At 50.6% G+C, this 15,589-nt stretch overlaps 1 protein-coding gene across 1 annotated transcript; it reads right to left on the bottom strand.

Moving 5' to 3' along the window:
- Positions 1 to 8,524: 8,524 nt before the first annotated feature.
- Positions 8,525 to 15,212, bottom strand: LOC144948790 (transmembrane 4 L6 family member 5-like). The gene is made up of 4 exons (XM_078878441.1): positions 15,024 to 15,212; positions 12,107 to 12,175; positions 9,675 to 9,847; positions 8,525 to 8,744 (listed from the first exon to the last, which is right to left on the bottom strand). The coding sequence occupies exons 1-4, from the start codon at positions 15,210 to 15,212 to the stop codon at positions 8,525 to 8,527; spliced, it is 651 nt and encodes a 216-aa protein (XP_078734567.1).
- Positions 15,213 to 15,589: the final 377 nt, after the last annotated feature.

Genomic DNA, 15,589 nt, shown 5'->3' with positions numbered 1-15,589 from the left:
TTCATTGGCAGAGCACAGATTATAAAATACAGCTCATTATAAGTCATAAAATACCACACGGCTCATACGATTTGTCTCGCTATGACGTACAACTAAATACATGTTTTCGTGCGTAAACTCAACACCACATTCGTCCATAACGCAGTGTGCGTGGCCTCGAAATGAAATATAACAAGGCGACGTTTCGGGGAATGACCCTTTTCGGTCGTCGTGCGGGATGTAAATAAAGAGAGATGATCGGAAGGGTGTGCGTGTGTGGTGTGCAGTGGCGGTGTGTGGTGTGTGGTGTAACAGTGTGCGTGTGTGGTGTAACAGTGGCGGTGTGCGTGTGTGGTGTAACAGTGTGCGTGTGTGGTGTAACAGTGGCGGTGTGCGTGTGTGTAGTGTAACAGTGGCGTGTGCGTGTGTGGTGTAACAGTGTGCGTGTGTGGTGTAACAGTGGCGGTGTGCGTGTGTGTAGTGTAACAGTGGCGGTGTGCGTGTGTGGTGTAACAGTGTGCGTGTGTGGTGTAACAGTGGCGGTGTGCGTGTGTGTAGTGTAACAGTGGCGTGTGCGTGTGTGGTGTAACAGTGTGCGTGTGTGGTGTAACAGTGGCGGTGTGCGTGTGTGGTGTAACAGTAGCGGTGTGCGTGTGTGGTGTAACAGTGGTGGTGTGCGTGTGTGGTGTAACAGTGGCGGTGTGCGTGTGTGGTGTAACAGTGGTGGTGTGCGTGTGTGGTGTAACAGTGGTGGTGTGCGTGTGTGGTGTAACAGTGGTGGTGTGCGTGTGTGGTGTAACAGTAGCGGTGTGCGTGTGTGGTGTAACAGTGGTGGTGTGCGTGTGTGGTGTAACAGTGGTGGTGTACGTGTGTGGTGTGTCAGTGTGCGTGTGTGGTGTAACAGTGGCGGTGTGCGTGTGCGTGTGTGGTGTAACAGTGGCGGTGTGCGTGTGTGGTGTAACAGTGCAGGGACTCACCTTCCTCCGTGCGTCTGTGGACTAACCTGGTGTCCCCTGCCAGGTGAACAGATGTTTGCGTGGGGCTCGGGGCACGTGTGACACATTGTGTGTGTGTGTGTGTCACGGTGCGTGTGTGTGTAACTGTGTGTGTCTGTGTGTCTGTTCATGCAACCGTGCCAATTGTGTTTGTTCTGCTAAGCACTGCTCATCACGACCAACTCTCCCCCCCCCTACCCCCCCTACCCCCCTACTACCTCATTTTCCACTCTTCACAAACACACTCCGGCCTCTGGAAAAACAAAGCCCACCCCCCCCATCCCTCCCTCTCCCATACACAGACAAAGGTCCCCCGTATAGCCTCTAGCATTCTCTTCGGGCAAGTGCTTGTTCCCTGTGAAGGCCGGCACGGCGCAAAAGGCTGTGACCGAACAACCACGCCCGACCGCCTTTGTCTCCCCAGTGGCGGTTCGGATAATCGGGAGTCGAACCTCTGGGTTCGCCTGGTTCCCAGGTCGGTGGCGCTTAACAACGTGGGACGAAACGTCGGTTCCACGTCGTGTTGGGCACCTCGCGCTGTCCGCTTGCCCCTGTTTCGATGCTAGCGGAGCAGACAACCGAGGCTTGTGTTGCTTCCGAAACGTCGTGAATTTTTTAATTTGTTTTATTTTACTTTTATTAATAGAAATTTTTTTTACCTACGTGACTTTACCGGAAAAAATCTAAGAGTATGAATCCTTGCAGTCACGAAAGCTTCAAATCTAGAATTGTCCTCATCAGTCACTTCAATTGTCACGCAGCGTAAATGCTCACCGCATTCGGAATCGGAATGTTTCTTCATTGTTATTATCGGAGGAGGAATCAGATGAGCTATGAAGCTCTTTGTCCAGTAGGGGGGGGGGAGGGGGGGCACGGGGTCAAAACGTTGCAACAATAATTTTTTTAAAAACAACAACGGTATGAGTGTAAAGTATAGGAAAGTTAGCGCAATTTTTTTTCATTCAGACGCTGTCTTTCCGACAGACCTGTTCTTCACCTGAGGACGGCTGCTTGCGTTGTGGCCGAAACGTCGTGAGAATTATTTTATTATGTTTTATTTTTATTCTTTTATTATTTCCCTTCTACGTGACTTTACCGAAAGAACCAAGAAGATTAACGCAATTGTTTAAAAAAGAAAAAAATCAAAGTTAACAATATTTTATCGTACCAGCTAAAGCTCACTGACTGAGCTATTGACTTTTGTTTCAGAAGCGACCCGGCCACAAATGATAGGTGGACGAAGTCGGCTTATCGTGTGGAAATGTACAGCAGCTAAACACTCTAAAAGTCGTGATGTCGATTCTAAATGTGGAGCGAAAAGCCGGAGGACCCGGAGAAAAATCCACGCAAACACGAGGAGAGAGAGAGAGACGCAAAACTCCAAATATACAGCAGCAGGCGTCGTCAGGGTCGGGGTCGAACCCGCGACCTCCTGTACCCCAGGCGAGGTACTTAACATCTCCCAGCCACCGTGACGCACCGTCCATTCACGGGGCGGGCAGAACGTGGCAGCCACCCCGGGTCCATCGCTCGCGTCACACGCAGCGTTCACAACCACGACGCTCCATCCTCCATCTCCTCCTTCTCCCCACTACTACTCCCCACCACCCCCACTAGCCTCCCCACCACCCCCACCACCCCCCCACTACCCCCACCACCCCCCCACTACCCCCACCACCCCCACTCCTCCCCACCACCCCACCACCACCCCCACTCTCCCCCACCACCCCCACTCCTCCCCACCACCCCCCCACTACACCCACCACCCCCCCACCACCCCCCACCACCCCCACTCATCCCCCACCACCCCCTCTCCTCCCCACCACCCCCACCACCCCCACTCCTCCCCACCACCCCCCACCACCCCCACTCCTCCCCACCACCCCCCACCACCCCCACTCATCCCCCACCACCCCCTCTCCTCCCCACCACCCCCCACCACCCCCCCACCACCCCCACCACCCCCCCACCAACCCCACCACCCCCACCACCCCCCACTCATCTCCTGGCAACAGTGGATCGCTCTGGAGCGCCACGTGTTGAGTGTGAGAGTGGGGGAGCGGTGGTGCAGTGGTTAGCGCGCCACGTGTTGAGTGTGAGTGGGGGAGCGGTGGCGCAGTGGTTAGCGTGCCACGTGGTGAGTGTGAGAGTGGGGGAGCGGTGGCGCAGTGGTTAGCGTGCCACGTGTTGAGTGTGAAAGTGAGGGAGCGGTGGTGCAGTGGTTAGCGCGCCACGTGTTGGGTGTGAGAGTGGGGGAGCGGTGGCGCAGTGGTTAGCGTGCCACGTGTTGAGTGTGAGAGTGAGGGAGCGGTGGTGCAGTGGTTAGCGTGCAACGTGTTGAGTGTGAGAGTGGGGGAGCGGTGGCGCAGTGGTTAGCGCGTCACGTGTTGGGTGTGAGAGTGGGGGAGCGGTGGTGCAGTGGTTAGCGCGCCGCGTGTTGAGTGTGAGTGTGGGGGAGCGGTGGTGCAGTGGTTAGCGTGCCACGTGTTGAGTGTGAGAGTGAGGGAGCGGTGGTGCAGTGGTTAGCGCGCCACGTGTTGGGTGTGAGAGTGGGGGAGCGGTGGCGCAGTGGTTAGCGTGCCACGTGTTGAGTGTGAGAGTGAGGGAGCGGTGGTGCAGTGGTTAGCGTGCAACGTGTTGAGTGTGAGAGTGGGGGAGCGGTGGCGCAGTGGTTAGCGCGTCACGTGTTGGGTGTGAGAGTGGGGGAGCGGTGGTGCAGTGGTTAGCGCGCCGCGTGTTGAGTGTGAGTGTGGGGGAGCGGTGGTGCAGTGATTAGCGCGCCACGTGTTGAGTGTGAGAGTGGGGGAGCGGTGGCGCAGTGGTTAGCGCGCCGCGTGTTGAGTGTGAGAGTGGGGGAGCGGTGGCGCAGTGGTTAGCGCGCCACGTGTTGGGTGTGAGAGTGGGGGAGCGGTGGCGCAGTGCTTAGAGCGCCACGCCACGAACCCGGCGACCCGAGTTGTAAGATTCTCCCATCACGGCCACCAACACCTCCAGTGACGATTGTCTTGAGCCGGTCCTGGGCCTCCCCCTAGGTCGACTCAGCCTTAAGTGGGCACGTGGTGCTGCGTGTAAAACATCGGCAACTGGGGGATACAAAGGCGCGCCAGGCAATGTGCTTAGGCCACTCCACCCGCTCCTGTCCTGTGCCGACCTTCACGGCTGCTACTCGCTAACGGCACTTGCCCCAACAGTCCGCCGAGGCTATACGGGGCCATCTTTGCCTTTGCTCACAGTCACGGCCGTTTAATTGCCGCGGCAATCGGGCAGCTGCCACCTGTGGCCTCGCGCTACGGAGGCGAGCGACCCGACCCATCGGTGTGGTTGTTGTTGGTGTTTTATTGTCAGCGTGGATTGTAACAATCAGTCACTCAGCTCTCTATCCCTTCTAGAACATCACTAGAGTTGTACATCAGTCACTCAGCTCTCTAGCCCTTCTAGAGCATCACTAGAGTTGTACATCAGTCACTCAGCTCTCTATCCCTTCTAGAGCATCACTAGAGTTGTACATCAGTCACTCAGCTCTCTATCCCTTCTAGAGCATCACTAGAGTTGTACATCAGTCACTCAGCTCTCTAGCCCTTATAGAACATCACCAGAGTTGTACATCAGTCACTCAGCTCTCTATCCCTTCTAGAGCATCACTAGAGTTGTACATCAGTCACTCAGCTCTCTAGCCCTTCTAGAACATCACTAGAGTTGTACATCAGTCACTCAGCTCTCTATCCCTTCTAGAGCATCACTAGAGTTGTACATCAGTCACTCAGCTCTCTATCCCTTCTAGAGCATCACCAGAGTTGTACTTCAGTCACTCAGCTCTCTAGCCCTTCTAGAGCATCACTAGAGTTGTACATCAGTCACTCAGCTCTCTAGCCCTTCTAGAACATCACTAGAGTTGTACATCAGTCACTCAGCTCTCTATCCCTTCTAGAGCATCACTAGAGTTGTACATCAGTCACTCAGCTCTCTATCCCTTCTAGAGCATCACCAGAGTTGTACATCAGTCACTCAGCTCTCTAGCCCTTCTAGAGCATCACTAGAGTTGTACATCAGTCACTCAGCTCTCTATCCCTTCTAGAGCATCACTAGAGTTGTACATCAGTCACTCAGCTCTCTAGCCCTTCTAGAGCATCACTAGAGTTGTACATCAGTCACTCAGCTCTCTATCCCTTCTAGAGCATCACTATAATGTACATCAGTCACTCAGCTCTCTATCCCTTCTAGAGCATCACTAGAGTTGTACATCAGTCACTCAGCTCTCTAGCCCTTCTAGAGCATCACTAGAGTTGACATCAGTCACTCAGCTCTCTAGCCCTTCTAGAGCATCACTAGAGTTGTACATCAGTCACTCAGCTCTCTAGCCCTTCTAGAGCATCACTAGAGTTGTACATCAGTCACTCAGCTCTCTATCCCTTCTAGAGCATCACTAGAGTTGTACATCAGTCACTCAGCTCTCTAGCCCTTCTAGAGCATCACTAGAGTTGTACATGAGTCACTCAGCTCTCTAGCCCTTCTAGAGCATCACTGGAATTCCCACCACTCTGCTCTATGGCAATTCTTAGACATGATATCGGGTAGATTTACATCAGTAACTCATTTACTCACATCGAACAAATATATTTCGAAACTTCCAAATACACTTTATTCACTTTTTTTTAAAGTAATCAACGTCGTTTTGGTTTAGATTTAAAACTTTGGCAAGATTCGGGCACACGAGTCAGTAAAAATATACATCCTTAGCCACGTTTAAATCACAGTCGGAGCCATGAATCAACTGCGGCAAATAATTGTAATCTGATTACAAGCTCTGTAAACAATTTGCAATCTGATTACAAGCTGGGTGGCGGCGGTGTTTGGTGGCTAAGCTGCACGTGACCTCTCATCCAGCGCTGTGGAGGTAGTAGCGAGGGTTAGTGGAACATGCACAGATGTTGTTGTTGTTGTTGGAAAAAAAAATGCTTCTTAGCTCATCGGATTTCTGCAGTATGAATAAATATTCTGAATCGGATTTCGGTCTATTTCCAGTGTGTGTCAAGTAGCAGCCGTGTATCCCGTGGCTCGCTCGGAGATGCGGTACAGAACAGTGCGTGGACTAATCTCCATTTGTTCCATCTGAGACTTAGTGTTGTAAAAAATTGGCTGCCGCTCATCAATGTGGCATTTCTGGATTTTAGGTAAATAAGCGGAGTGTCGGATGAGCATCCTCCAATGAATCTTGACTTAAAAACGATTTAAAACGTATTCCGATTCAGCCATCCACTACCACCACGGATAACAGCAACTGGCTTCTCGTGCCAGCGAGTAATCATAACCGAATAATACACTCATCATCATCATTGTTCAAGTCGTGACAATATATGGTTTATCTTGCTCTGCAGGTCATGCGCATGGCCTTCCCCCAGCAGTGTCACCAGCCAAAGCTATGAGTTTGGGAGGGGGGGGAGAGTGGCCCCCCTATCACAACCACCATGAGATTTGTTTTGAATAACAGTGTTAAAAAACAACAACAACAACAACTCATTAATTAAAAACGCGGTTTCAATTGTATTTTTTGGGGCCTGGAAATGCTTTCATTTATTGCACCGTAATTTTTATTTTATTTGTATCTTTAATTTAAATTTAATGAGAGCTGTGAACTTCGCAAAGCTGTCAACCCATAGGTTAATTCCGTATTCTTGTACAGGGAAATTACATTTTGAGGTACATACGGTGTACAGCCGTTTCAATACGGGTAGAAAACACATTTTTTCGTCTATTTGTTTTTTTGCCCTTGTTATGGGAATTCGTAGGATGAACGTTGATATTAATAAGGAGCACAAGGAGACCACTAAGGTCTGAATTGGTCTGTGATAAGATAGCCACTGATCAGGGGTTGACAGGTATGCATGTAGAACAATAGGATCCCATATAGATCAATAGGGTCCCATATAGATCAATAGGATCCCATATAGATCAATAGGGTCCCGTGTACATACCTGTCAACCCATACGGTTTACCCGGTATTCTAAGTAATGATAATTATTTTTGTCTATTTGTTCGTGTACACCCACCACCACACTCACCACTAGTACACTCACCACTAGTACACTAACCACTAGTACAATCACCACTACTACAGTCACCACTACTACACTCACCACTAGTACACTAACCACTAGTACAATCACCACTACTACAGTCACCACTACTACACTCACCACTAGTACACACACCATGAGTACTCACCACTAGTACACACACCACGAGTACACTCACCACTAGTACACATCAGAGGTCACAAACGGGTTTTGATTCCTTACCCGTACCCGTACCCGGCCGCACCAGGGTCGCGAATGGCTACCCGTACCCGTACCCAGCCGGGTACGGGTAGACAGGTATCGGGTAAGGTACGGGTATCGGGTACCCGGTTGCGACCTCTGGTAAACACACCACGAGTACACTCACCACGAGTACACTCACCACTAGTGTAATGACATGATGACACCTGCTGGCTGGGCAAGGGAAGCGTGGGTACATGCACCGCTAAGACAACATCCAATCTGAAAGGGAGGTAATGGGCGGAGTTGGCTGAGATGTTCCAGGAACCTGCTGGAAGTTTCCACAAGAGGGCGTGGCCGGAGGCGGAGCCTAGCCGCGCCCGGGGAGATATAAGCGGGGGCGGACCGGGGCTCAGGGTTCGCGTGTGGAGTCTTGGGCCCGGGACTGCCTCGCTGCTCGCCCGTCATCTCTCTCCGTCATCCAGCCACGTGGAAGATCTCCCGCGAGGTTTCAATCACCGTTCCTCGTCATGCCGCCAGTCAGCGGCGTAGCGGAGTGAGGGCGGTGGGAGCGCGCCGAGTGATCGCCTGTGTGTAGCTAGTCGAGGCGTTCATAGCTTCATAGTGTTGTGCTCAGTGTGAGACGTTGAAGTGTTGGCCTGTGTTGTGCCCAGTGTGAGAAATACAGAGGTACCCTCCACACGACGCGTCGCAGAAGTCGCTCGTTACACTAGTACACTCACCACCATACTCACAACCACAAACCAGTCAACCCCTTACCAGTGTCCTACCTTATTACAGAGGGGGGGAGGGGGGAAAGGGGGGGGGGTTCCCGGCGGGAGGGGGAGGGGCGGGGGGGAGGGGGGGACCGGGGGGGAGGGGAGGAGCCTCCCTCGCTCATAGCGCAGCGCGCTAACCGCTACGCCACCGCTCTCCATCTACACACACGCGCAAGCATCAGCGTTTTGTCCTTGCGAGTAAGGAATCCAATCCGTACGTTCCCCCCCCTCCCCCAGTCCCCTCCTTGAGTTCCTCCCCCCCCCCTTCCATCCCTCCCCAGTACCCCACTTACCCCCACCACCACCACTCCCCAGACCACCCCCCAGAGCCGGCCCAGCCACTAAGCGACCCTTGCAATTGCAAAGGGCCCCGTGGCCAGCAGAGGGCCCCCGTAGAGTCACTGCTCCCGAGTGGGTGAAAAAAATCATACATCAAAGGGGCCTCCAACCAAATTTTGCTTAGGGCCCCCAAAGGTCTAGGGCCGGTTCTGCCACCCCCCCCCCACCACCACGTGCTTTACATTCGCGTGAGCGGTAGCTGATTCTTAGCCGCTTTCTCCTTGCGACATGTCCCACACAGCACGCCGAGGAACCCGTTGACGAACTGAACAGCGCACAGCAGCACCTGGACAGCGCCCGTGACCGCGACGATCGTGAAGAGGGCCACGTGCCATGTCACGGCGTTCGGGGGCTCCAAGCAGAGGTCCCACAAGGTGCTGTTGAAGAGGTAGCTGCTTCTGCTCGAAGGTTGAGGGGGGGCGGGGGGCGGAGAGAGAGAGAGAGAGGGGGTCGGGGGGGGGTAGCTACTCGTGTAGGGTCGAGGTGGTGCTGTTGAGCGTGTGTGTGTCTGTGTGTCTGTGTCTGTGTGTGTCTGTGTGTGTGTCTGTGTGTGTGTGTCTGTGTGTGTCTGTGTGTGTGTGTCTGTGTGTGTCTGTGTGTGTGTGTCTGTGTGTGTGTATGTGTGTATGTGTGTGTGGGGGGGAGGTGCTCGCTAACAGCACTTGCCCCTACAGTCTGTTAAGGCTATACGGGGGATCTTTATCTTTATCTTTGTGGGGGGAACGGTAGTGTAGCGGTTAGCGCGCTGCGCTACGAACCCAGCGACCAGAGTTCGATTCCCGCTCACGGCCAACACCAGTGACGATTATCTGAACCGGTCCTGGGCCTCCCCTAGGTCGACTCAGCCTCAAATGAGTACCTGGTGCGGTGTGTAAACATCGCCACTAGGGAGACAAAGGCGGTCGGGCGTGGTGCTGGCCACCCACCCCCTCGTGTACCGTTGCGGCCTTCATAGGTGCTCGCTAACAGCACTTGCCCCTACAGTCTGTTAAGGCTATACGGGGGATCTTTATCTTTGTGTGGTGTAGCGGTGGTGTAGCGGTTAGCGCGCTGCGCTACGAACCCGGCGACCCGGGTTCGATTCCCGTTCAACGGCAAACACCGGTGACGATTATGTGAACTGGTCATGGGCCTCCCCTAGGTCGACTCAGCCTCAAATGAATACCTTCAAAATCATCTCCATTGACAGACCCGTTCCTTTAACGAGCGCTGTTTGTGCCCAACGTGTTCTGCTTGACGCCGCACCTACGATTAGCCGCGGTGGGCTTCGTCCGGTGCAAGCGAAAGAGGTTCAATGCACGGACGTACATGTGACTCGTGGCACTTACTGCACGTTGTCCGGGTTCATGTTGTGGAAGTACTGCTCGAATGGATAAACCCACTCCTCCGACGTGGAATTCACGTTGCATTTGGGTCCTTGAACGAGCCCCACAGTGCTCACAGCAAGGCAATAGCCAGAACCAGCCAGGCCCACGACGGAGAAAAGGACCGACATCAACATCTGTTTGGAGATCAGACAAACAACAACAACAACAGCAGCAACATCGTCGTCGTCGTTATTGTCATCAACTTCGTAATTGTACAAGTCAAGTGTCAAGGATTCATCAGCATGCACGTCAAGATTATGGGCAGTGTTAGTCATTGGGCAATGTCAGTCTATGGGCAATGTTAGTCTATGGGCAATGTTAGTCATTGGGCAATGTCAGTCTATGGGCAATGTTAGTCTATGGGCAATGTTAGTCTATGGGCAATGTTAGTCTATGGGCAATGTTAGTCTATGGGCAATGTTAGTCTTAGGGCAATGTTGGTCTATGGGCAATGTTAGTCTATGGGCAATGTCAGTCTATGGGCAATGTTAGTCTATGGGCAAAGTTAGTCTATGGGCAAAGTTAGTCTATGGGCAAAGTTAGTCTATGGGCAATGTTAGTCTATGGGCAATGTTAGTCTATGGGCAATGTTAGTCTATGGGCAATGTTGGTCTATGGGCAATGTTAGTCTATGGGCAATGTTGGTCTATGGGCAATGTTAGTCTATGGGCAATGCTAGTCTATGGGCAATGTTAGTCTATGGGCAATGTTAGTTTATGGGCAATGTTAGTTTATGGGCAATGTTACTCTATGGGCAATGTTAGTCTGTGGGTAGTGTTACTCTGTGGGTAGTGTTAGTCTATGGGCAACGTTAGTCTATGGGCAATGCTAGTCTATGGGCAATGCTAGTCTATGGGCAATGTTGGTCTATGGGCAATGTTGGTCTATGGGCAATGTTGGTCTATGGGCAATGTTGGTCTATGGGCAATGTTAGTCTATGGGCAATGTTGGTCTATGGGCAATGTTGGTCTATGGGCAATGTTGGTCTATGGGCAATGTTGGTCTATGGGCAATGTTGGTCTATGGGCAATGTTGGTCTATGGGCAATGTTGGTCTATGGGCAATGTTGGTCTATGGGCAATGTTGGTCTATGGGCAATGTTAGTCTATGGGCAATGTTAGTCTATGGGCAATGTTAGTCTATGGGCAATGTTGGTCTATGGGCAATGTTAGTCTATGGGCAATGTTGGTCTATGAGCAATGTTGGTCTATGGGCAATGTTGGTCTATGGGCAATGTTAGTCTATGGGCAATGTTGGTCTATGGGCAATGTTAGTCTATGGGCAATGTTGGTCTATGGGCAATGTTGGTCTATGGGCAATGTTGGTCTATGGGCAATGCTAGTCTATGGGCAATGTTAGTCTATGGGCAATGTTGGTCTATGAGCAATGTTGGTCTATGCGCAATGTTGGTCTATGGGCAATGTTAGTCTATGGGCAATGTTGGTCTATGGGCAGTGTTAGTCTATGGACAATGTTGGTCTATGGGCAATGTTAGTCTATGGGCAATGTTGGTCTATGGGCAATGTTGGTCTATGGGCAATGTTGGTCTATGGGCAATGTTGGTCTATGGGCAATGTTAGTCTATGGGTAATGTTAGTCTATGGGCAATGTTAGTCTATGGGCAATGTTAGTCTATGGGCAATGTTAGTCTATGGGCAATGTTAGTCTATGGGCAATGTTAGTCTATGGGCAATGTTAGTCTATGGGCAATGTTAGTCTATGGGCAATGCTGATGATGACCCTCAGAATGTTGATAGTGATGATGGCAGCAGTGTAACGATTCGCGTGCTTTGCTACAAACCCCGAGGCACGAGTTCAATCCCCCCTCACGGTCACTAACACCGGTGACGATTGTCTGAACCGGTCCTGGGCCTCCCCTAGGTCGACTCAGCCTCCAATGAGTACCTGGTGCGGTGTGTCAACATCATCACCGGGGAGACAAAGGCGGCCGGGCGTGGTGTTGGCCACCCACCCCCTTGTGTACCGTTGCGGCCTTCATAGATGCTCGCTAACAGCACTTGCCCCTACAGTCTGTTGAGGTTATACGGGTGATCTTTATATTTGTGTGGTGTAGCGGTTAGCGCGCTGCGCTACGAACCCGGCGACCTGGGTTCGATTCCCGTTCAACGGCAAACACCGGTGACGATTTAGTGATCTGGTCATGGGCCTCCCCTAGGTCGACTCAGCCTCAAATGAATACCTGGTGCGGTGTGTAATAAACATCGCCACTGGGGAGACAAAGGCGGCCGGGCGTGATGCTGGCCTCCCACCCCCTCGTGTCCTCCATAGGTGCTGCTCGCTAACAGCACTTGCCCCGACAGTCCGTTGAAGGCTATACGGGGAATCTTTGTTATTGTGTGCTCAGGGTTTTCTCGTGACGTGCCGGCTCTCACCCCACATCTGTTCGCGCAGCAGCCTCGCTTGAGTCCGGCACAGATCATCTGCATCGCTGATAACAGGACCTGTGCAACAACATCATCACCTTCAGCAACAATAACATCGAAAATTGTTTTTTTACCCTTCTATCTGGCAACAAAACTGACACCTTTTTTACAAGGAGTCATGTTTGCATAGACCACAATACCTGCAGTCATAATGCAAACAAAAAACATAACTCTGATAATATATGCACTGTCCTTGAAGTTGATTGGTCCACACCCGAGACAGCTTTCCTTAGAGCCTAGTCTCACATGGGTTGGACCAGATGACGCCAAAAGGCGCACAACTCAAAGACAATGCACCATCAGAGTATGAGAGCTCGGGGTAATAAGCATTTACACCATTGTTAGAGTTATGTTTTTTGTTTGCATTATGACTGCAGGTATTGTGGTCTATGCAAACATGACTCCTTGTAAAAAAAGGTGTCAGTTTTGTTGCCAGATAGAAGGGTAAAAAAACAATTATTATATTTTTTACTGGCAAATGAGGTTCCAATGGTGTAAACAATGACATCGCTAACAATAGATAAAGATGCACCCCGTATGGGGGAGGGGTTGCAGAGAGACTTGACTTTTAAACAACTTTTATTTCCGCCAGCAGCAACAGCACTGGAGGCGATTTCAATATGAAATACAGTCACCAGCAAACAAATGAAAATAAACGCTACAAATCTACGCGCTGTGGAGCTTAAAGCACCGCGCAGAGAGAGAGAGGGAAAATAGATAGAGAGGGGGTACAGAGAGAGGGGGTAGAGAGGGTAGGAAGGGGTAACGAGAGCAGAGCGAAACATCTTCTGTTAAATCATTCATTTAAAAAAGGGAGCAAAGCATTAAAAAACCAAAAACAAAAACGAAATGATGAATGAAACAAAGTGCCGAATACACCGAGCATCTTCTTGTTTCCTCTGATCGTTAAAAAAAAGAGAGAATGAGAGAGAGAGGAAAAAAAAGAGAGAGAATGAGAGAGAGAGGAAGAGAATAGAGAGAGTGTTTAAACCAATTTTATTGCAGCCAGCGGCAAACGCACTGGAGCCGATTTCGATGCAAAACCCACAATCGATTTATTTTTCGATTTAAAGCTGTCGTGACTGCAGGGATTCATCTTCTTAGTTCTTTCGGTAAAGTCACGTAGAAGGGAAATAATAAAATAATAAAAATAAAACATAATAAAAGAATTCTCACGACGTTTCGGCCACAACGCAAGCAGCCGTCCTCAGGTGGAGAGCAGGTCTGTCGAGGAGACAGAGTCTGAATGAATGCTCTCCACCTGAGGACGGCTGCTTGCGTTGAGGCCGAAACGTCGTGAGAATTATTTGATTATGTTTTATTTGTATTATTTTATTATTTCCATTCCACGTGACTTTACCGAAAGAACCAAGAAAGATGAACCACAATAGAGTCCAGCGTCACGTGGCGCGCGCCACAAACACGCGAGCCGCGTGCGCGTGTCACGTGGCGCGCGTCACAAACACGCGAGCCGCGTGCGCGTGTCACGTGGCGCGCGCCACGCGCATCGCAGCAACGTGACGTCGTTACGCACGACTCGCTCCACAAAGCAGCTCGTTACGCATAACGTGAAAGTCACGTAGGTAAAAAAATAAAATTAAAATTAATAAAATCCGCACCTTAACAACTCTTGGAACCTCCGAGTTCAACCAGTCTACACAACAAAAGCTCATTCCTAGCAGCGTGCTTCAGCCGCACCGAACCTCACAATAAATAATATCCAGGGGCCTACCTTGGCTCCTCCCACCCTCAACCAGTATATATACAAGGACTGTTTTCTTGGAATTTCTCTCACTTGATACAGCAATCGTGCTGTGACGGTTCCACCTGAAGACGGAAGCTTGTGTTGCCTCCGAAACGTCGTGATTTTTATTTTATTTTTATTTTACTTTTATTAATTTTAATTTTTTACCTACGTGACTTTACCGAAAAAACCTAAGAATATGAATCCTTGCAGTCACGAAAGCTTCAAATCTAGAATAGAGTGAGAGAGTGGAGAGCTCTGCATGCAGATATGAGCCACTCGTCGGAGGCCGTAGGACTGCGAGAAGGGCTGCGTGCAGATGCAGCACTTGTCGTAAAAAAAATGTTATTTATAAATATTTTTTTAATTTACAAATATTACATAGAAAACAGGGGGAACATAGACATGGAGTAGGGAAAGAGGGGGTAGAGAGAAAGAGAGGGGTAGAGAGAGAGGGAAGGGGTAAGAAGGAGTGCAGAGCGTGAAATCTTTTGTGAAATCTTTCATTTAAAAAGGGGGGTGGGGGGTGGGCACATAAAGCAAAGCATTGAAAAAAAAACGAAATGATGAACGAAGCAAAGTGCCGACTACACCGAGCATCTTCTTGTTTCCTCTGATCGTAAAACAAATGAGAGGCAGAGAAATAGATTGAGAGAGAGTGAGAGAGAGAGACAGAGACTTTTGACTTTTAAACAACTTTGATTGCCGCCAGCAGCAACAGCACTGGAGGCGATTTCGATATGAAACACTCAAAGTCACCAGCAAATAAATGAAAATTAACGCTACAAATCCACGCGCTGTGGCGCTAAAAGCACCGCGCACAACACGAAATAAAAGTCACGTGGTGGTGGTGGTGGTCATCGCGCACGCCACGGTGACGAGCGAGCGAGCGCTTCAGAAGGTGAACAATATAGTGAGAAAAAGAGTGAGTGATAGAGATAAATATAGCGTGAGAGAGAGAGAAATAGAGTGTGAGAGAGAGAGAGAGTGAGCGAGAGAGTGAGCGAGAGAGAGTGAGCGAAGAAAAAAATTACGAAATGATGAACGAAGCAAAGTGCCGAATACACCGAGCATCTTCTTGTTTCCACCGATCGTAAAAAAAACAGAGAGAGACATTCTCACCAGAATTCCACCGCCTCCAATGCCTCCTAGGTAGAGTGCGTAGACGGTGATGTGAGCGGTGGGTTCCTCCTCGAAAATGTGGTCGACTGCTCCGTTGGGGAAGAACATTAGCGCGTTGCCCAGGATGGCAAGGACGGCGAGTGGGATGAGAGAGATGCCCACGCACATTGTGCATTTGCCCGTGCACATTGTTGCAACGTGTGTGTGTCTGTGTCTGTCTGTGTGTTGAACTTCTTTCGCAACGTACGTAGCCAAACCGTGCTAATTGGAGGGTGCCTATTCGCTGGGGTCCAACCAGCAAAGGAAAAGGCTGGCGGATTATCCCAAACTCGTTCACGTGGAAGAGCCGCTCGCTTACCCAACTAAAATTTGTTTACTTCACCAGGTGAAGGCGCACTGCGCTGTCTTTGTATCGCTATTTTTTCTTATTTTTTCAGAAGCGACCTGGCCACAAACGATATCTCAACTAGCGCACGTAGCAGAGCCGACGTAGTGCAAAGACGAAGACAAAGATCCTCCTCCACTCCACCGCGTAGCCTTCAGAAGACTGTTGGGTCAAGTGCGGC

The sequence above is a fragment of the Lampetra fluviatilis genome, chromosome 51 (assembly GCF_964198595.1).
Source record: "Lampetra fluviatilis chromosome 51, kcLamFluv1.1, whole genome shotgun sequence".
NCBI lineage: Eukaryota > Metazoa > Chordata > Hyperoartia > Petromyzontiformes > Petromyzontidae > Lampetra > Lampetra fluviatilis.
Note: the sequence above shows the minus strand (reverse complement) of the source record. Positions and strands in the feature narration are given on the sequence as shown.